Consider the following 24,019-nt stretch of genomic DNA (forward strand, 5'->3'; position numbering starts at 1 on the left):
CCACATTGTCCTTATTTCTAGGCACTGATATTCACCTTGCTCCCTACTGCCTAAGGGCGTTTGCATATGTTCAGTCTTTCACAGTTTTTTTTTTCCCCCTCTCAGTCTGCTAATTAACTCCCACTGAGTGTTTCAAATATATTATCAAGTATTGCTTCCTCTGAATCTTCCCTGATCTCCCTAACTAGGTCACTTTCCTGGATAAGGTATATCTTTCCTTTGTGACATTTGTCTCATTTTTCTATTTTATGTATTTTTATGTAAATTTATTTAATTAACATCTGTATCCTCAAATAGGCTATAATCTTCTCAAAGGCAATGACCATTGCATCATTTGTAGAGCAGGTGCCCATCACAAAATACATTCAACAACTCTTTGATGAATAAATTTGTTTTTTTCCTTTGAATCTAACAAGTACTGCAAATTGCAGAAGTTCAGATACCCCTTTTAATGCAAAGTGAATTCATGTTCACTAGGCCCAATATGGAATAATAAGCAATACCATTTCATGATTGGTAGTAGTATTCATCAGAATTCACAGGTTTATAAGAGAGATCATTCTGGGGGAGAGGAATAGAAATATCAAATAATTGGGAACTACCAGCAGATGATTAGGTATACCTTTTTTAGTTATTAGTTATTTCCCTTTATTATTTCCCTTGCTATCTCCCTGCCATCAGTTGTCTGTATGAATGAAGAACTTCTAATTTACTTTCAACCTAGAGAAAAGGGACTTTTTCCAAGACGCTTCACAAATCATAACTGTTCACATGTAAAATAATTGTTAGAAATTTAGGAGAGAAATATAGAAATAGAGGGGTTTCCCTTAGAAAAATGTTATAAAGACTGCTTGGGTTTCCAGCCTTACTCACTGAACATGTCTATGTTGTACTTAATATACTTAATGTAATTAAATTGTTCTGTATGCTAGAGATGTTTTAGAATCCCAACCACTGTTGCTATTGTTGTTAAGTGAAGAGCTCATTGGTAACTAAATTTTCTGTTTCTCTCTTCTTGTGTCCCATAAAGGTAGAACTCCATAGGTAGTCAGCTGAGGAAAGTTGAGTACACTAGGAGAAGAAAGGTATTTTTGATGCTTCCATTAGTGGAAATTAGGGGGGCTGGGGATGTGGCTCAAGTGGTAGTGCGCTTGTGTGGGGCGCTGGGTTCGATCCTCAGCATCACATAAAAATAAAATAAAGATGTTGTGTCTACCGAAAACTAAAAAATAAATATTAAAAAATTCTCTCTCTCAAAAAAAAAAAAAAAAGAAATTAGGGATCTGTTGGACAGTGCAGCTTTCTGAGTGTATTTTAGTGAAGTCTAATATTACATTCCACAGTAAATGTGAATATAAAAAATGAGGGACTTAAGTGTAAGATTGTGATCAGGGTATTAGCTGAAATTAGCTGAAGATGTTGTATTTATTGATATTTATTTAATTTCACGAGGCTCACAGTGTGTATTTAATTCACTATGACTGGTTCCTGCTAGATATTCAAAATAATGTTGAACTGAGTTTGGCTGTTTAAAAAAAATTATTTCATCTCATGTCTGTAGTTTTAGCAATGTTTTCACCTGTATTTATACAAGTGTACTTCACAATAAATATTGTCTGGACTACATTCTTAATTCACTTGTAAAGTCTTTCCCATGATTATACACAATAAACCTGACTGCATTTGAATCACGAATGTCATGATAGAACTTAATATAGACAGGGCACAAACTTTATAGTAATAGTTTTAAAGAAGACTATTTAGTAATTACTGAATCAAGAAAGCCTTGCATTAGATATCTTTAGCCATTTAGATATTACTTTTTGAGTTCATCAATCTTTTTATATATATCTGTTTCTAACTGCTAGAAATGTTCTTTAATTCTTATATAAAAACATGGTTTTGTGAGCTGTGAAGTTATTTATGTGTATATATGATATACACACACTGCCTTTTTAGGGGTATGTTCAGTATAATCCAATTTTAATTCAGTCTAAATTAAAAGACCATGAAAACAAATATTGTTTCTATCTTTGTAAACCATGAGGTAACTTCATCAGGGATGGACAGAAAGAGGAAATCTTTTTATTTGCTACTCTCTCAATATATGAAAAGAAGACTAGGTCTCAAAAATCATACTTTCACAGATTATCACTGTAATTTACAAAAGGGCTAGTAGGTTACAGAAGTATTTTGCAGACATTTATGTAAAAGTTGTTAATCTGATAAGGGATGGTTTTAAAACTTTCTTTTAAAGGAGTTAGAATCTGATTAACAAAAATGTTAAGAAAACAATTTGCTTTTTTACCAGTACAGTATGCTGATCATAGTTCAGTGAAAATTATTAATGATATTTCAGAGGAGTTACATACCACTATAGATTTTTAATGTAGATGACTTATATTTGTTTTAAAGGTGATGCCTTATGGATTTTTTCCCTTATTTTTTTAAAAATGGAATTTATTGTCAATTTTATTATTTCTCCTTCCTTCTCCATATTCTAGTTGGTAAATATAAAAAACACAAGAATTTATCTTGTTTGTTCAACAGGGTTCTTTCAGGGTCATAACCCCTAAAATAGGGGAGGAATTACTATAGTAGACATTTAAAACAGAGATGGAACAGAAAGGTTAATAATCTGAATTATATGAAGGATTTAATATGTTATTTTTAAACGTTGATCATCAGATACTTTTATTTCTGACTCTGTTAACTTTTGTGGGGACTGGAGCTGAATAATTAGAATATTTGGGTTTATTGCTTTAAAATTTATGATGAAGACATTGATTGATTGATTGTAGTACTGGGTATTGAACCCAGGGGTGCTCCACTACTGAGCTACACTCCAACCCCCTTAATTTTTTTTTTTTCCAAGACAGGGTCTTGCTAAATTGCCCAGGTTGGTCTCATACTTAAAGATCCTCCTGCCTCAGTCTTCTGAGTTACTGGGATTACAGTTGTGCTCCACTGCACCCAGTTTGAAGACATTTTAAAAGACAATTTTAGCTACATATATCCATGGGAAAGTCAATTAACCTTCCTGGCTCTTCATTTTTTCAACTGCAAAATTCTGTACATAAATAGGCATGGCCCTAGCACTCGATAAAATGTTTCTTCTTAATGTACTTATGTTTATAATAAAAAAGAGCTCTGGTGCACTTTGAAGCTTTTTTGTTTTAATGTAAGTACAGAAATAAATATGTAACTAATAATCTGATAATCCTAACATATTTGAAGGCTCAAATACATTTTTAAAGGAAATTAAACTATGTAGTTGAAGCTTTTTTATCTTTCCTTCCCAGTCTTTTTCCTTCTTCCCCACAGGTAGAGACAGTTCTGTGTTTTTTGTACATAATTTCTGTTTAAGTTTACGTATTTTTACTGCTTATGTATGGATGTAGTGGTAAAGAATATGCATTATCTGTTTACATTTTAAAAACTTGATAAATGGTATCCAATAAATGGTATCTGATAAACTGTATATTTATCTGATAAAACTGATAAACATACAGTTTCCAAATAAAATATTTTGCATATAATATCCTTAATCCTACAGTTTATCTTTTTCACTTATCCTTTTTGGAATTCTTGCAGAAAAAATTCAGCATTTTTTTAATTGCTAAAAAATACATTTATTTCTCATTAATGGACATTATTGTAGTTTTGCACTACCATGAATTATGCTAGGTTGAATATCTTTATGTTTTTAATATAATCTTAGAGCTTAGGAGAATGTATTTACTAAACCTTACCCCGAAGTATACGCTACTGGCCTGAAAAGGTTTATAATGAAATTTTTCAGTTGCCTAACTCATTCCAATCTAAGATTGATTTTAATTTATGGGTTTTTCTTTCTTCTTCAGTCTCTCATCCCATCTTTCCATAATATGCATTCTAAAGTGATAGATTCATTATAGGAACAGGTATATCATTGTTAGAAGTATTGCTTATTTTTAGTGATAATAACAGTGATTGATTTTGATTTCCACTATTATTCATTTTTAAATGTCATGAACCAATTCTGAAGTGTCTTTTACAACAGATGATATGTACAACTCTGAAAACTTATCACAGTGGTTATCCAGTCTAATGGAGTTAATAACATTTTATATGTAGGAATTTCCTTTTGAATGTGTATTTACAGTGAAGAGATGAGTTAGCTTTATAAAATGCTGTTGTTTTCTCTGCTACTCTTTCAAAGTATTGATAATCTAAAATGTTCATTTATCTGTTTCCAAGTTAACATACAGTTTCTAAATAAAATATTTTGCATATAATCTATAGATAGATATATTTTTTAATCAGTCATCTCCATATAGTTTGGCTCATTGTAAAAATTATGTTACTTTACTTAATTGTGACTGATTGATAGTGAATTGTCTTCTTTCTTAAGCTGTGATAAAGATAGCTGACACAACCACATCTTACAAGAAAATGAATGTAATGCCCAAATTGCAAAATAATTATTAAGGTAACTGAGAACATTTGATTTTTCACATATTATTTGAATGTTAGCATTAACACTGACTGGTCCTTTTTATGTGTCTCCTGACGGCTGCAAATATTCCCTTGTTTACCTCCCAGATCTCTGCTTGTAGTCATTAAGTCCTAGTCTTTATCATTTCTGCTGAAGGGAATACCCACTGTTGGTATCCATTCATCTATCGGGCCAGGGGACATTCCTTTCTTTATATTCTTTACCCTGTCTCTGGCCCAGGACATTCCCCCTTTCTACATTTTTATGTTTACAATTCACTTTTCTTCCTTGCTTTCCTTTTTTATCTTGACTTTCTTCCTGTCTTGAACTGATTGATAGGCTGTTCATTTACTTCTGTGTTTTTGAGCACACGTATTCATCACTTTTAAAATCCTGTTCCCTCTGTTTTCCATATTTCAATCATTTTCACACTCTAATTCTCCAAGAATAATTCTCTTTCGCCTCTCTCTTTGTTACTAGAATCTTACTTTTTGTCCTTCTTTTCTCCTTCTTTTCCCCTTGCTTATAAAGCTGTGTTTGAAAGAATAGGCAAAAAAAAAAAAAAAAAAAAAGCCGCAAACTAAATGAATTTGAGGCCATACAGGTCCAGCTGAGGGTAATGTTGATTATGTATTTTTTAAATGTTCAGTCTGATACCATGATAAATAAACATCGCTTTTTTAGTATTTTTTTTCTGAAATTTGAAATGTTGTATGCATTAACTCAATGTTATGGGGAAATAGTTTAAATAAACTTTTTTTGGGCCTGGATGAAACCACTATTTATATTATTGTGATAAGAATGTATCCCAAGTCCAAAATACCTGGTTTTAAGATAAATATTGGGAATACACCCCTTGGTGAATTAGAAACTGCTTTTTTATAAGCCCACACTTAAGAGAAACATTTGTTGCTTCTTGTTTTAATATATGTATATTTACTTGTTCTAAATATTTACTTGTTTTCTTTAGAATAAGATTTATTTACTTATTTTAAGCAACTTTAAGTTCACAGCAAAATATAGAATTTCTAATACCCTTTTCTGGTCCCACACATGTACAACCTCTCCTGCTATCATCCCACATCACAGTGGTAGATTTGTTATAATCCATGTACCTACTTAGACACATATTCTTATCACCAAAATTCCCTATTTTACATTAGGATTCACTCTTGGTGTTGTCCAATTTTTGGATTTTGACAAATGTACAGTGATATATAAATCTACCACTGTTGCATCATACAGAATAGGTTCACTGCCATAACAGTGCTCTGTCCTGGTCCTGTTTATCCTGTCCTCCCCCCTAATTTCTGGTAACCACTAATCTTTTTACCATTTCCATAGCTTTGTCTCATCTGGGTGTTATGTACTTGTACAGTATGTTCTTTCATTTAGTGATATTGCATTTAAAATCCCTCCAGTTTTTTTCATGGCTTGATATCCCTTTTATTTTAACACTGAGTAATATCCCATCATCCGGCTGTACCACAGTTTCTATATCTGTTAATCTACTGAAGAACATTGTTGTAGTTAGCTTTTTCAAAACTGACCAAAACACCTGACAAGTGCAACTTAGAGGAAGAAAAGTTTATTTAGGATTCCTGGTTTCAGAGATCTCAGATGATAGGTAGCTGACTCCATATCTCTGGGCAGAACATCACTGGAGAAGTGTGTGACAGAGAGAAGCTGCTCCACTCATGGAGGCAAGGAAGAAGAGAGAAAGGGAGAAAGAGAAAAGGGATACAGGACTGCAGGGGCCTTCCAGGGCATACCTTTATAGGGCATGCTCTGTGCTTCTCCTCCTATAGCCACTTTTCACCTACCTATAGTTACTGCCTAATCCATCCACAGTAGGATGGAATTATTGAGTTATAGCTCTCAATCTAATTATTTTACCTCTGAATATTCCTGCATTAACAAGAGCTTTTGGGGGTTACCTCATATCCAAACTGTAACAGACATCTCAGTTCTTTAAGTTTTTTCATTTTATGAATAAAGCATCCATGTACAGGTCTTTGTGTGTGGACATAGAAAGATCATGGAAAGATCCCCCATGTTCTTGGATAGGCAGAATTAATACTATCAAAATGGCTATACTACCAAAAGCACTATATACATTTAATGCAATTCCTATTAAAATTTAAATGATGTTTTTCACAGAAATTTTTAAAAAAAAAAAAGCAGGCATGAAGTTCATTTGAAAAAAATAACAGAACCAGAATAGCCAAAGCAATCCTTAGTGAGAAAAGGAAAGCAGGAGGCATCACAATATCAGAACTTAAATTTTATTGTGCAGTTATAGTAAGAAAACCAGCATGGTATTGGTACCAAAAGACATGAAGACCAATGGAACAGAAGATACAGAAATGACCCACATAAATACAGTTACCTCATCTAGACAAAGGTGCCATAGACATATTGGAGAAAAGATAGCCTCTTCAACAAATGGGGCTGGGAAAACATATGTAGTTCATATGTAGGAGAACACATATGAAGTCCATATGTAGGAGAATGAAATTTAAACCCTGTCTCTCACCCTGCACAAAACTCAAAGAGGGTCAAAGATCTAGGCATTAGACCAGAAAACCTACACTTACAAGTAGAAAATGTAGGCCCAATATTCCATCATGTTGGCTTAGGAACCAACTTCCTCAACAAGACTCCTAAAGCACAAGAAATCAAATAAATAATGGAACAGTGTCAAACTAAAAAGCTTCACAGCAAAGAAAACAGTAAAGAACATGAACAGAGCCTGCAGAATGGGAGAAAATCTTTGCCACCTGTAACTCAGATCGAGCATAAGTCCCCAGGATATATAAAGAATAACACCCAAAAACCATTTCACCCAATCAACAAATGGACAAAGGAACTGAATAGACACTTCACAGAAGAAGAAATATGAATAATGGTTCCATTCCAAGTTTTCTAAGGAATCTTCATACTGCTTTCCAGGGTGGTTGCACCAATTTGCAGTCCCACCTGCAGTGTATGAGTATACCCTTTTCCCCACATCCTTGCCAACCTTTATTATTTCTTGTATTCTTGATAACTGCCATTCAGTGTAGTTTTAATTTGCATTTCTCTAATTGTTAGATCTGTTGAACATTTTTCCATGTATTCATTGACCATTTGACTCAATTATCCCATTTCTTGGCATATTCCCAAAAGACTTTAAATCAGCATACTACAGGGACACAGCCACATCAGTATTTATAGCAGCTCAATTTACAATATCCAAGCTCTGGAACCTTCAACAGATGAATGGATGGATAAAGGAAATGTAGTATATATTCACAATGAAATGTGAATAGAAAAGAATGACTTTTGCCAGTAAACGGATGGATCTGTGGACTATTTGCTTAGAGAAATAAACAAATTTCTCTAAAATCAGAGACCAAATGTTTTCTCTGATGTGTGGATGCTAAAACACAACAAGGGGTGAGAAGGGGAAGAATAGTTTAGTTTAGTGGATTAGACAAAATGGATGAAGGGAAGCAGGGGGACCGAATTAGGAAAGACAGTGAAATGAATCTGACATAACTTTCCTATGTACATGTATTTATACACCATAGTGAATCTACATATCATGTACAACCACAAGACTTGTATCCTAATTAGAAAAAGATGTACTCCATGTGTGTATAACTATGTCAAAATATACTGTACTGTCATGTATAACTAAAAAGAATAATTTTTTTTAAAAAAATTGGCCTTAAAAAAATCCAGTTCATAGATAAATACCAGCAATTGCTGGATCATCTGGTAAGATAGGTTTAACTTTGTAAGAAACTGCCAAACTGTCTTACAAAATGCATATTCACATGCATAAAAATGAATTTAGACATTTTGCATTCCTACCAGCAGTGGATGAGGGTTCCTCTTCCTCTATATCCTCATAGCATTCAGTATTGTCAGGGTTTTGGATTTTGGCCATTCTAATGGATATGCATTCGTATGTTATTGTTGCTTTAATTTGTAATTCTGTATTAATGATGCTACATTGAAAATCTTTTCATGTGCTTATGTGGCATTTGTATATCTTCTTGGTGAGGTGTACAAGTCTTTGTTTATTTTTTAATTGAGTTATTCATTTTCTTGTTGAGTTGTAAGAGTTCATTGTATATTTTGGATAACAGTTCTTTATCAAATTATTTTTGTATACATTTTCTCTTCTGCATGTAGCTTCTCTTAGTCTATGCTTTGTCTTATTCTTTTGACATTTATCTTGGCAGATCAATAGTTTTTTTGTTTCAATGAAGTCCAGTAATTTTTCCATAGGTTGTGTGCTTTGGGTCATTACCATGCCCAAGATCATCTAGATTTTTCGCTTATGTTATTTTCTAGGAGTTTTATAGTTTTGCATTCTCACTTAGATTTGTGACCCATATTGAGTCAATTTTTGTAAAGGGTGTAAGTTCAGTGTTTAGATTCATTTCTTTGTAGGAAAATGTTTAATCATTACTGCACCATTTATTGGAAAGCTGTCTTTCCCCTATTGTATTGTCTTTGCTCCTGGTCAAAGATTAGTTAATTGTAACCAGATATGGTGATGATGCCTATAATCCCAGCTATTTGTGAGGCTGAGGTAGAAGGACTGCAAATTCAAGACTAGCCTGGAAAACTTAAGCTGTCTCAAAAAAGCTCAGAAGCAAAGTATTTGCCTAGCATGTGCAAGGTCCCAGGTTCAGTCCCCATCATGGCAAAGACAAACAAACAAAAAAAAAAAGCAAGTAAATTTTACTTATGTGTGTCTATTTTCATACTTTCTATTTTGTTATCTTGGTATTTCTTTTCACCAGTACCAGACTGACTTTTGTAGCTTTATATTAAGTTGAGTACTATCATTTCTCTTTTATTCTCTTCTTCCTGAGTTAGCTATTCTGAGGTTTTCTTGTCCAAATAAACATTACAATCAGTTTGTTTGATATACACAAAATAACTTGCTGTTTTTTTTTGTTGTTGTTGGAATTGCATTGAATCAATAGATGAAGTTGGAAGAATTGTCACCTTGAAAATATTTATCAAGTTCTTATGTATAAATGTATTTAATAGTTATTTACCACTTTTATTTTTATTTTCAGAAGACTTAGTTTCTTAAAATTTAATCTAGATTGATAAAGCCTATTAAAGTTACATCAACATATCATCTTAGTTCTCTTTGCATTTGGTTCAACTCATCTTAGACTCTTTGCCTTAGGAATAAAAATTCAACCATATGGTATTTAGGATATGCCTCTGTATTTGGCTTAGTACAGGATTAAAAACTTGGACTCGTAAAAAGCATTGTGTTAGGGGAAAAAGTATATTTGTAAAAATGAACACATTTTTAAGTATTTCAAAGTTCTTCAGGAAATCACTGCTATGCTGTAGAATAATAGTGTTTATGACTCCTTTTGGAAAAGTAATTGCCAAATTAGCATTCAAACAGTGGAAAACTGAATTTTGTAAGGTATTGGACCTAATGATGGTAATGTTTGAAATATCACTTGTTAACATGGACCTAATGATGGTAATGTTTGAAATATCACTTGTTAACATAGACCTAATGATGGTAATGTTTGAAATATCACTTGTTAACAGTAAGAGTCACTGGTAACAGAATAATCCCAGGTGTCAGTTTGTCATTGTCTATACTTTCTACCTACTTTTAAATTTTGTTTTGATATAATAATTTATGTAAACATCATGTTTGAAAGGGGAAATTATGGTTTGCAAGGAAAAATACTAGAATGAAGATATTTCTCATTGGCTGAATTATATTTAGACAAAAAAAATGAGTTATGCAGTTTAGTAATTGACCGTTCTTAGCCTGTGTGTGTATGTGTGTGTGTGTTTTTTTTGCTGGGGATTGAACCCAAGGCCTTCAAGACGAGCTTGGAAAACTTTAGCTGTCTCAAAACAAAAATGCAAGGCAAGCACTCTATCAACTGAGCTATATCCCCAGCTCTTTCTTAGCTTATAGTGAGGTTTCAGTAAACTATGTTGTTATTTCGTCATCTTTTTCACAGTTTGATCCAAAGCTAGGATGAAATTTACTTTTTCAATGCCAGTAAAGTAAATTACTAAACAAATTGACCCTTTCTTATGAAACTAAGAAAGTTTTATCTATATAACAGTTTATATATTTATTTTTGTTACCACTGCTAGTAGACTCTGTGACATCTTCCTTTCCTGTCTCATTAGGCAGATCCTACCACCCTTTTCACTTCTTGTTACCAAGAAATAATGTATCACTTTCAGGGCATAAAAAGTTCAGGCTGCTGTAAGATAAAGAGCCCCATTTATGTTTTATATCCTCCTGGGGCTTGTGACTTACTGAGAAAGACAGTAAGAAAGATAGAAATATGTTAGAGAATGGTAAATGCTTCTGGGGGAAAGGGGGACAAGTGTGTGTGAAGGTATGTGTGACATTTTGGACAGAATGACCAGGCAAGGACTCCTGAAACTGTGATTTTTGAGTTGAAACCTGAAGATGATGAGGGATTAAACCATGTGGGTACTTTGGGGAAGAGCCTTCCAGGCAGGGAGACACTGGTGATATGGAGGTCATGAGTTGGAAGTGTGAATTGTGTATTGGAGAAAACAGCATTGCTTCAGCCAGTTGAACAAGGAAGAGATGAAAAAGATGGTGGCTGCAATGGTAAATTATAACTAGCTGAAGCAGTGTTTCCTTTGTTTTACAAGTGAACATGCCATTAGATGAAATAGGAAAGATTATAGTTGGAATGTTAGGAATTTCATTTGAGATGTGGTGTGAGGTACTTTTAAAAATTACTAGATTTAAATATTCAATTTCAAAATAGAGACTTAGTATTTAGATGCATAATTAGAGATTCAGAATAAAAATCTAGTTGGTACATACAGATTTGGGAGTTAAGAGGATACTAGCATGTTTAAAGGGAATAAAATTGTATGGGATTACCAAAAGAGTACATGTAGATAGAAAATAGAAGGGTCTAAGGATTGAGCCTTGAAGAACTAGCAATATCTAGACGTTGGGGAAATAATGAATGGCAGTACAGAATGAGAAGAGTCCAGGAAGGTTAGGTAGAAAACTAATTTATGTTATTCTAACAACTAAACAGAAATTTTCAAGCAAGAAATGATTGATTTTATTAAATGTTGCTGGACCAAGTAAGATGCAGATTCAGAAATGATCTTTGGAGTGATGAGATTAATGACCTTGGTTTAGAGCTCTTTTGTGATGGAGGAATAGGGAGGGAAAGCTTGTTTGGATTGGTTTCAAGTAAAAACAGGAGGAAAGAAGTTGGAGACAGCAAGTAGATAATACTTGCAGGGAGTTTTGTTATAAAGGACGATAATTGAGATTGAAGCTGGAAGGGGTAGTGAAATAGAGGGGCTTTTTTGAATAGTTATTAAATGTTAGAGAAAGGCATTGTTGGACTCTTGTGGACATTTATTCCATAGAGAGGGAAAAGTGGTTGGTCAGAGACAAAAGGAATGCTGCTCTTGAGGAAGAGAGAGACTTGGGAAGAGAGAGAGATGGGAAGTAGTAAAAAGGTATGAATAATGCTTGTCTTGAAACTGTTCAGCATTTTTGTCACTCATTTTCTACTTCTCTTGAGATCTCAGTAGCAAGTCAGCTGTCAGCCTATAAAATGCTTTGTTTGGATTAGAATGAAGTCAGACCTGCAGCTGCTCTTATCCCATATTGCTTCCTACTCATCTCCACCCTCCCCAGGCCTTGAGTAGCAGATAGTACCTTTTCGAGAATGAAGAGGCCCCTTAATCCAGACAAGGTAGCCAACACAAGGCTCATTCCCCTTAGGCTAGGCATCTTTGGATACTACTTTGTAGTAGCATAACTATATCCTACTCATTTTACTCCAGAACAACAGGAAAAGTCACATTGACAATCTTGCTGTAATTTTAATGTACCCCTTGTCCTGTGGCGTATCCCTTAAGTGGGAAGAAAACAAGTTGAAGAACTGAGTTTGGTGTGAGGATCCCAGCTCTTCCACCAGCTAGCAGAGGGGATTTAACATGGATCCTATACTCTCTGTGTTAGATTCAAGTCTAAAGGTAGGATTTTGTGCTCAACTGAATGCTTTTCAGTCAAGTCCAGCCATCTGAAGGATAATACAGAAAAATATCTCTGAGACAGTCTGTTTTTTTTTTTTTTTTTCATATCAGCTCCCTTTGGGTAGGTACTTCTGGGAAATATATTAAAACCTTAGAGGAAAATATAGACTAGTCCATATAGTTTGTTTAAATTCTGTGTCATTTTATAACTCTGAGCTATATGGAAAGTTATTTAACTCTATGCCTTGTTTCCCATTTCAAATTCTTTGCTTTTTTCCCATTTCAAAGGTTGGTAAAAGAAAGAAATTGTGTGCTATGGTGCTTTTAAACAATATCTGACTTATAGTAAAGATGGGGTAAACTGTTGCTGACATTGTTAGTACTATTCCTAATACGTAAAAGGTGTCATTCAGAAACATTTTACTAGAGCAGCTGGTGATGGTAAAAGCTCTGATGCTATAATTTAATTTTATTATGATTACCTTGAATCACCAAGTGGAAAGTTAATATGGAAAAGAAATGCTGTTGATGAAGTTAAACTTCTTTCTTTCATAAAATTGGTTCTCAGTTTTATGTTTTTTGTTATAGTGAGTATTCACATGATTCTCAAATGACAGAATAGTCAGCCATTATTATGGTTAGTTGTAGTTGCTGTGTATATTTAAAACATATAAAAATGTTATTTTCAAATAAATATTTAGGCCACAATAGTCAGGATTTATTGTTCATATATATCTGCCTTAAATATAGATTATTGAAACAACCTGTAACTTTTATTATAGTGTCAAGCTTTGTGTATTTTTTGGTATGAATCATTTCTTAGAGCATACATTTGATAATTGATGATATGGCTTACCTGAAGTTTCACAATTTATAAAAGTATGTTTTACAGAATTAATATGTAATTCAATCATTTTAACTAATGTTCTGTTGTTAATTAATATGGTTGATTTATCAATGTAGTTTGTGCTTGTTTTATGTAGAACTTGGATTTCTAAAATGATAAGTACTTCAAAATAAGAAAAGCTTTATATATACATATGTTCAGGAAGCCAAGATAATTTGTTATGTAATGATTAGAGAAAAACAGAGGTCTATAAGACTTGAAGAGAATTTAAGGAGTATTAGAGCTGCCTTTCCACAAGTAATTCTGAGTTTAGATTTTGTTTGAACTCTCTTTGTATTTTCTAAATGAAATTACAGTGGTGAGCACATTGTATGAAAATATAACTATGACTTAGTAGCACCTAGAACTTTCCTAACAACTTTCACCTAAAAAGAACCAGGTCTTCCTGAAAAAATAGCTGATTCTAGTGCTGGGAGCCTGGAATGTTTTGTTGAGCCAGAAAGGAGAAAAGTGTTTTAAAAACTAATGGTGGCATGTTAGATGGAGTCAGTGAAGGGTTCCCACTGGCCAAATATGAGCATAAAAAAATAATAAAAAGCAGTGGTGAATAATAATAAAACACTGGAAGAAAATAGAAATCCATGAGACCACACTAGTAATGCATCATTAAGTGTGGAGAAAGTGCTAAAATTGAACAATCATGATTGTGCCATCATTTTAGTAAAGTTCAAAGAGTCCACAAGTGGGTGTGAATCATAGGGAAGAAATTTTGATAAGGGGCAGGATATTTGCATGATCTTCAACTATCTGACCAAAGATTACTTACTGGTTGTGGGGTAAAGTAGTAAATTAAATAGTAGGTAAATTGGACAGCACCTTGTCTTCATGATGAAACATTACCCAAGAGGAACAGGTGGATATCATGTGCCTCTGGATGTGATACACTGAGAAAGACACAACACTTTTGTGCTGCTCTGACCAGGAAAGCATTACTTACATCTAATCATGAAGAAATACCAGACAAGCTAAAAGTGATGAGTTTTGTTTGTTTTTATAAGAATATATTCTGCAATAAAATGTTAATTACAAAAGTGAAAGGCCAAGAGAACCCATGTTAGAGGAGATTGAAAACAGGATATAATTGGCACCAAGACTGGTTTTTGTGTCTGGAGGGGAAAAAATAAAAGCTTTTAAAGGATTATTGAGATAGTTGACAACTTCATAATGCAAATTGTAGATTAAAGTATTGTGTTGAGGTTTGTAGGAGAGTGTTTTTAGAAAATGAACAATGAAGATTTATATGAAAAGGGCTATTTTGAAATAGCTTAGAAACAAATTATATCCCTCATTTTTCTCAATTGCTAATTTAACTTAAACTTTGTTGGTTTTAAGGTGTTAATACGCATTGTTTACAGATGAACATATTGATAAATTTTAATTTCTTTTACGTAGTGCTGGGCCTAAAGGAGATAACATTTATGAGTGGAGATCAACCATACTTGGTCCACCAGGTTCTGTATATGAAGGTGGTGTGTTTTTTCTGGATATCACGTTTTCATCAGATTATCCATTTAAGCCACCAAAGGTAAGAACCTAGAAATACATTCTTTAATATTTATCTTTCTCCAAAACTGGTTATCATAGAATTCAAATGCATATTAATATAATAATTTTATTATTTAAGAATTGATACGGAAACTCACAGAATCAAGGATTTTAAAACTCAATTGACTTCTTTCACAAGTAACTTCTTATTCAACAGGATTTGTTAATTATAAATAAAGTCTATACTTTTTTTCAGTTGGTTATGCAGTTTTATTAATACTAATAGATCTATACCTTGTATAAAAATAAAGTGATAAATTTTAAATTTATGATATGAGCAAGAAAAAATAACATGTGACCCTTCCTTAAGAAAATGTTAGGATAAAGTGGGGCAGTGACACATTACTGTAATCACAGTGTAGCAGGAGTCTTGAGGCAGGAGGATCCCAAGTTTTAGGCCATCTGGGCAGCTTAGCAAGTCCTTGTCTCAAAATAAAATAAAAAGAGGTGGGAATGTAGCTCAGTGGTACAGCATCCCTGGGTTTAATTCCCAGGATTGTAGAAAAAAAGAAAAGAAAAGATAAAAAGCCTGTTTAACAGTTTCCAGAAGTAATGATTTAATAATGTGAATTTTGTCTATATAGGTAAGCAAAAACTAGAAAGCCTAACAAAGGAATGGAAAACTGATAATATTTAATAAACTCATTTTGGGCCCTCTGTGGCTATGACTAGTAATGGAATCTGAACTTATCTGGCAGGATAAGTTCCTCCTTTTTGTTGGCTATTAGTTTCAAATTTAATTTCAAATATAAATTGGATGAATAACAGAGAAGGACTGGGTTCTAACCTGGTAATGACTGTCAATTATTTTGCAAAGCTTAAGACATATAACAATTACTTGAATGGGTTCTTCTTGATTGCTCATTTAGAATGATCAAGCCAAAGGATAAAAATCACCAGAATTAAACCTTAACATAATTTTGCCCTTGTTACAGAGATGTCCAACATGCCAGGAGAAAGTTATCAAGTCTGTCATGAAATATTTTTCTTTTCAACATAATTCCTTATGTTTCCTATACTCTTTGTCATTTATGTAGTGAATTAATATTTCTATGTGTAAAAATGTTTGTTTAAAATAAGCATTATTTTATAATGTAATAATAGTTCCACCTAGTGGTGTTTACCCCAAATTGCAGATACTAAGGCCCTTTAACTCCCAGTTAAGACTGTGTTTTGAGTGCTGTACTATGTGTGATCCTATCAGAATCTACCAATATTGAAATTGTCTTTTTTAATGCACCCAAGTCTGTAGAGTCCATCTTGCTGAATCAGTCAAATAAAAAGTGAAAACCTTCATGTTGATAATACCACAAACTATACAAATTAGTTGACTTATTTAATATCAGTATATCTACTAGATGCTCAATTTGCATTCAGTGATTCAACTTGGCAAACTTCATGACTGTATTTATAAATAGTTGATACTTCCACGTGTCTAATTTTTCATATTGGAAATTGGTTTAAAACGTTAGCAAAATTAGTGGGGAAAGTTATTAGCAAGGTGTGTTTTATACAACTTTTATTATGTAGACAAAATTAATTGAATATTTTCACATTTTTTAGCATCTTTTAATGGAAAATAAAAATTGTCCATAAGAATTTCAAAATGTAGTTTTATACATAATTTGTCATAATTGTTTTGGCTAATGGTTATTTATAAAATTTAGTATGCTAATAATATTTGTTGAAATTACAATATTTTAATTTTCTAATTTTTAATATATATATTTTTGCTGTGATATATAGTATTAAGCATTCTTGAGGTCTGTAGTTAGGGAAGTGAAACAAATAAGGGTTGTAGTATTATCTTAGTGTTAGGAACAATTATTTTTCTACTATACTTTTTCTTTTTGAAGTTTACATAAGATGTTGAACTTCATGAAAAATAATAAAAATTTAATTATTTTTTTTCATGAATATTACTGTTAATTCATTATTAATAACAGAAAGGAATTAAAATATTAATTGTATTTGTAAACTACTTTCATATCTATTTAGTAGTCAGCTGTTAATGACCTGAATGAATATAATTCCCATATGTTAGAACAACACTAATAAAAATATTATGCAGAGCTGTATGTGTAATTTTCATTTTTTGTAGCCATATTGAAAAAAATAAAAAGAAATAAACAGTAAATTTTAATAATAATTTTATTTAACCTGGTGAATAAAAAAAATTGACATTGTAGCATGTAACCAATATAAGAATATTAATAAGATCTTTTACATTCTGTTGTTGGTACCAAGTCTTTGAAATATGCTATGTGTTTTACACTTTTAGCTCATCTTAATTTGACTAGCTACAATTTAGATATCTAGATGCACATATAACTTCTATGTATTGTGTTAGAGCAGTTCTATAGGAGCTGGTCTCCTTCCTACTCTTCTTCCACTAGACAGTTGGTCTTTTGAGATTGTGTTTGTGTCTTGTCTCTTTTTCTCCCGTCATTTTTTAAAAGATATTTTGTAAGTTGGACACAATATCTTTATTTTATTCAGTTATTTTTATGTGGTGCTGAGGATCAAACCTAGCATATCTCACGTCTGTGCTATGCAAGTGCTCTACTGCTGAGCCACAACAGCCCTTTTCCTCATTTTTTCAACAGTTTTTCTTCCCAGATTCTATTTTGAAGCTCACAGTACTCCTAGTTCTATGAGAAAATTTTTTTCTTTCTACAACTACAGATTATGAACTAACCACCTAATTATCTTTTGGGTTGTTTTGAAACTTGCCAGTAATTTGTTCTGTGATTTATATTCTTTTCTCACACATGTTGGGAAGTATTAGTTTCTTTTATCCATTAGCTAAAAACTGTGCTTTTTTAATCCTAACTAGACTATAAACCATTGTGAAAATCAAAGGCTGAAAAATAGAAAGTCCAGTAATATAGATGGTTTTATCAACCTTCCCCTCAATTCTTCTCCATTATTTTCCATATAGTGATTCTTTCTACGAAGAAATTAATGTAACTTTTATGCTAAGGAAAAGTCTTCTTCAGATTCTCACAGTTTGGCACCCAAACATGTTCTCCCTTACTTTCTATATGTGCATACATTTATAGAATTCCCATATCATTCATTTAGATTTAATTGATCAGTTACTTTCTTTTAAAACCAATGTAGTTGTTTTTATATCAGGTGAAAACAAAGATATTCAAATGAATCAAAACTATTTAACTTTGTTATTGTTTTAATCCAAGATTACCTATAGTTAAATTATTTGCTGTTTAGTATCATTCATGGTGTGTTACTGGTGAGAATTTTAGTTGACAATGAAGCATGGATTATTAGTTGATAATGGTGCATTCATTTTCTTTGTTTTTAATGTTACTCTATTTAGGTTACTTTCCGCACGAGAATCTATCACTGCAACATCAACAGTCAGGGAGTCATCTGTCTGGACATCCTTAAAGACAACTGGAGTCCTGCTTTGACTATTTCAAAGGTTTTGCTGTCTATTTGTTCGCTTTTGACAGACTGCAACCCTGGTAAGCAATCTTTATAAGCATAAACAAAAACTAGTGCATTTTCTTGGTTGGCTTAAATGTTCATAAAGAAATAAATGCTGTGTGTAGAAAAATGAGTATAAAACATTTTGTGAGGAAATTATGAATGCCACTCTACAATTATATTTTCACTATCATTCATAGAATCTCTTCTTTCTAAAACATGTAGCTTTAGAGTGCATTTCTGCCAGGAAGGAAGCAGTGTCTGACTCTGGTGCATTCTTTTCTCTGCTGCCTGCTTCTATGAGTTTTAACTACTCAGTAATGAAGGGCTTCTCTCTCCCTTTTTGGATTAAAGTTAGTTATAGTAAATATAGTAGTAATGAACATTAAAATGATAGCTGATATGAGAGCTGTACTAGATTTTGATTATTTAAACTCTGGCATCATTAGTATATAATTTGTAACTTTTTCAGAAATATCTAACTGGGTGACTGACTTGTTTACCAAGGTAAACAGATCTGGATTTTCACATGTTATCTTACTATTTAGTTATGTTTAAATAAATTGCTAACTCTTTCTAAATATTTTATAATTCACTAACAGCTATTATTGTTACCTTAAGCTCAACAGTTAGATATATATATGATGAATAAATAGATGGAAGTTTTTATATCATTATTAAAGCAAAAGACAGAAATAAGCTGAGTGTCCATTAATAAAGAATGCAGCTATTAAAAATAATCAAGCGCCTCTATGTAAACTAACAACAGGGGAAGGTCTTTAAGATGCTTGTTGACTACATATAAAATCTCTGCAAAGAAATATTTTAAGTGAGTAACAATTGTTTGCCAGAGAGAGAGAAGTTGGAGTAGTTGGAGTCAGGAAGGCAGTTTTTAAAACTTTCTTTACTATCATTTGGATCACTTCAAATATTATGTGTACTTTAAAAAGTAATTCAAACCATCAGTTAAAAGTTTACATCGTAGATACAACTATTTCAAAATTCTATTTAGAATAAAATGGCAAGTATGTTTTTTTAAATGGAGACATATATAGTGATTAGAGTCATATTGTATAGAATGAAGGAAAATTTCATTCTGAATAGCATTATATTCTTAGATCAGGGTTCCACGTAAGAGTGATTTTTTAAATATCTATAATAAACCAGAAATACACCACCTACTGCATTTTTATTGTTCAATAAAATGCAAAGACTACAAAATAATTTTTGCATACTAAAGGCATGTCTTTTATAGAAATCTTTTCCATTAACTCAGCATTCATTTTTTAGTGAATACTTAATTTGAATATTAATATATTCAGATGGACATATTACTTTAAGCATTTTTCTTTCAAAAATCAATATAAAGATATGTAAAGATACTGCTGAAATGTTTTACTTTAAAATAATGTTATACTTGTACCATTAAGACCCCACATAATATCTTAATGTTGTTTCTACTTTTCTAGCGGATCCTCTGGTTGGAAGCATAGCCACTCAGTATTTGACCAACAGAGCAGAACATGACAGGATAGCCAGACAGTGGACCAAGAGATACGCAACATAATTCACATAATTTGTATGCAGTGTGAAGGAGCAGAAGGCATCTTCTCACTGTGCTGCAAATCTTTATAGCCTTTACAATACGGACTTCTGTGTATATGTTATACTGATTCTACTCTCTGCTTTTATCCTTTGGAGACTGGGAGACTCCCCAAAAAGGTAAATGCTATCAAGAGTAGAACTTTGTAGCTGTAGATTAGTTATGTTTAAAACGCCTACTTGCAAGTCTTGCTTCTTTGGGATATCAAAATGTATTTTGTGATGTACTAAGGATACTGGTCCTGAAGTCTACCAAATATTATAGTGCATTTTAGCCTAATTCATTATCTGTATGAAGTTATAAAAGTAGCCGTAGATGACTAGGAATTATGTCATTTGTATTAAACCCAGATCTATTTCTGAGTATGTGGTTCATGCTGTTGTGAAAATGTTTTACCTTTTACCTTTGTCAGTTTGTAATGAGAGGATTTCCTTTTACCCTTTGTAGCTCAGAGAGCACTGATGTATCATCTCAAACACAATAAACATGCTCCTGAAGGCATAGTTTCCTGTCGTAATGTTTGAAGTCGGTCTTGTCAGAAGGTGTGTCAGAGATGATTGTTGATGAAATAAAGATGTGAATATGAAGATGGGCTACTAAGGACTAGTGCAAATGAATGAATTATTCAATTGAAAGCATTTAAAATCTTGAAGTATAGGATTTTTCCTTTAAATCTTAATGAGAAAATAAAATGAAGTTAAATATACAAAACTGAATTTTAAACCATGAAGTTTTACGTTGATAATATGGTATTTGAGCTAAAGAAAATAAAACCATGACTCACTTAGGTGTCTAGAAATATCTTATTTAGAACATTTTGCTTCTAAATTGGTGATTTCTTTCCAGCATTGGGCAATATTGTCAAATAATAACTTTGATCTGATAGCTATTGTGTGGTGTCTTTTCCTTTTAATTCTGGTCTTGAATTTTTATGATTTATTTACCCTTCTTACTGTGACACTTGGCCAACCAATATAGCCAGAAGCAGAGTTGAACACAAAACCCTTGTCTGCCCTGAAGGTAGAAAAGAACTGTGTTATGTGCATAGTATTATTTCTCAGTTTTAACTTAATTTATTTCTAGCTGTAATTATTAATTATAATAATTATCAGGCTTTTCTTATTGGAGTATGTAAACAGATTAATGTGCTCCTCCCATTCCCCATGATGGTATAATTATCTTTGGTCATGTAATCAAGGTTGTGGTATATGGAGCAAGTATCTTCTTTAGTCCTTAATATGGTAATAGAGTACCATCTTAAAATTTTAGAGTTGAATCATTAGCTTAAAAAATACATTGCTATAAGATAATAAAGCAAAACATGATTATAGTTGCATTTTCATTACTATGAATAGTGGACTCCTACTTGAGTATTTGTCATAGAAGTCTTAGAGTAAAATGAAACTTATGTATCTGTTTTTCAGTTAAATACCCATACCCCAAAATTATCCTATTACAAAGAAACAGCAAGCAAAATGGTACTATTTTGAGGCTTATGTCTGTGAAAACCTCTGAGCTTTGACTATTTTAAGCAAAATCTAATACATCTAATAGAGTCCATGTCAGTGCAATGAGAGTGGAGACTTTTTATGTAAACAAAAATATTTTTATCAGACTGGGGGAGTTTTAGAAAGTAGTTTTTCTATATTACCAAAATTGTTCATTCTGTGTCCTACAGTAGTAAATATTTTCTTGATGCTAGAAAATCTTTCATTATGCCAAATAATAGGATATTTGGAGATGCCATGATTGGATTTTCTGGTCTTACTATATATTTAATCAATACCACCAACCTATTTTGCTTTGTTGGCCTGGGGCAAAGTTGAGGGAATTGGTTACTTAAAATATTTGCATCTCTCCCACAAACTACCTTTGTTGCCTTGAATAGGTTACTTCTTTGAGTTTTAATTTATTCATATATGAAATATAAGAGTTGAATTAATTTCCCTGTTTTCTATTATCTCTCAAACTCAGTAATTCTAATCTCATAAATTTTTGTTCTGCTTGTTCTGCTTTCTCTTTTCAGGGAACTGTCAACATTTTTAAATGGGTGCTAATAGTATCTAGGTATTATGAGACAGCCTACCTATAAAATGAGAGTACATTCTTCTAAGTTTGAGAGAAGATAATCAAAAGGATATATTTTCAAGAAATAATAAACTTCATTTGGTTTCCTATTATAGGTCACCTGAAAGTTTCGATTTTTTTCTCATTCTCTATTTCTAAAAAAAACTGTAGATCTCCTTCGTAATTACATAGGTTATCATAGGAATTATTTTCTTCATGAAATTTGCTCTAGATGTAAATTGTGATATTTCAAACAAAACCCAGACTTTTTCTTACCCATTAAAATCAAAATTTGTAATTTACAAGACCAAATATAATTTTATAAGTGCTTGAGAAAGACTGACACCAGGCATCCTGTTGAACTTGGGAGTGTTCACACTATGACCACGTGCCCTTGGAGTAGTTTGGCAGTAATGTACTACTGCATGCAAATTATAGGCTGTAGAGGCTGATGTGCTATATCTTGTTTAATACTCTTAAAGAGCTTTAGGAGAGTAGACACTGATGGTCCTCGTTAACAGAGTTGGAACTGATATACAGACAGGTTAAATAACTTGCTTAACATTATGTAGCCAATCCAATTAAGAGATGCAGTTCCCATGTTCTACCACTAGGCTAAGAGTCTTTTATAACATTATAGCTTACTGTTGAATACACATACACAAGTTATCACTTTCCTGCAAAAGTGGACATTCATAGATTAATTATAACTTCTGAAGTTTACAAAGTGAAGTACAGTTTACATTTTACTATATCCTTATTTTAATCTCAGATGGAAGCTTAACAAACTTGTTTCCTGTGAACATGAGGTAGGATTGTTAATATTTTCCCTTAGACATTTGTCATAATATTACTGATTTCGCCTCCTTTTTTTGAATTTGAAAACGAGGCAAATTAACCACATATCACGTGTAATCACATCAGGAAACTTATTGGTAAATATATCAAGCATTTTTCAAAGCCACAAGGTGTTTTAGTTATCTAGATATTGGCTTTTTAAGAACAAGGTAGTGTTAACTAAAAAAGGTAAAATTCAGTACATATTACAGTTTCACCTGTCTGTGTGCTACCTTTTCTAACAAGAACTCTGAGGTATTGTTTTCTTATGCTTATTTAAAGAAATTGGAATCAACCCACTATCTTATAAGAATACTAATAAGTATATTCTTAAAACAGTACAAGAATATGTAGTAAAATTTTAAATCAATTTCAGCCCCATGATTTCAGATCCTAACCTGTTATAGTCTCGTTAGTGCAGTACATTTACACAGTTTTAGTCACCATTTATATTTTGTTCTTTGGGCAAACTTATAACATGACCTGAGACATCTGTTATTTTTCTCAAACCATTAAACATTTTTTTAAAAGACTTGAGTGATTGTACAGTAACTCCATTATTGGATTATATTTTAGTTAATTTTTCTTATTTTAAGTAAATATACAAATTCCTTTTTTATACCTAAGCAAGTAAATAAGCTTTTATAATTACATTTTAGTAGATACACATTTTTTGAAATGAAACGATTTTTTTCCCTAATAACTACTTTATCAGCTTTTTCTTATAAGGTTCTTCGATGATTTAAATGTGTATCCATCCAGTGTGTAATGGACTGTTTCTACACAGTTGACTGATAGTCATAAAATGAATTGCTGAGAGTGGTTTATATAACTGTATTGTCAACAGTAATGAATCATGTTAAAGCTTTGATCATTGTCAGACAGCATCAACCTTGTTAAAATGAGAATTGAGGGATGATGCTCTAAGGTCTGTCTATTCATGTCTAACTAAGGCAAATGAATACCACCCTCACTTTGCTCTTTTCTGTTTCTCTCTTCTGTATTTATTCTGGAATTCTAGCAATCTCTTCTTTGGTTTGCCACCTTTTGTGCTGCCAACTGTGTGTGTTTCCAGTAGTTCAGGAGACTG

The 24,019-nt window shown here is 32.4% G+C and overlaps 1 protein-coding gene across 5 annotated transcripts in view; it reads left to right on the plus strand.

The window, feature by feature from the left end:
- Positions 1-20,528, plus strand: part of Ube2e3 (ubiquitin conjugating enzyme E2 E3) — an 84,426-nt gene extending 63,898 nt beyond the window's left edge. For all 5 annotated transcript variants that reach the window (XM_078017689.1, XM_078017687.1, XM_078017690.1 and 2 more), the window contains 3 exons: positions 14,820-14,952; positions 18,313-18,460; positions 19,892-20,528. In XM_078017689.1, the coding sequence (XP_077873815.1) occupies positions 14,820-14,952; positions 18,313-18,460; positions 19,892-19,989 (379 nt within the window). In that variant the 3' untranslated portion in view covers positions 19,990-20,528. The remainder of the gene's footprint in view (positions 1-14,819; positions 14,953-18,312; positions 18,461-19,891) is intronic.
- Positions 20,529-24,019: the final 3,491 nt, after the last annotated feature.

The sequence above is a fragment of the Ictidomys tridecemlineatus genome, chromosome 7 (assembly GCF_052094955.1).
Source record: "Ictidomys tridecemlineatus isolate mIctTri1 chromosome 7, mIctTri1.hap1, whole genome shotgun sequence".
Taxonomy (NCBI): Eukaryota; Metazoa; Chordata; class Mammalia; order Rodentia; family Sciuridae; genus Ictidomys; species Ictidomys tridecemlineatus.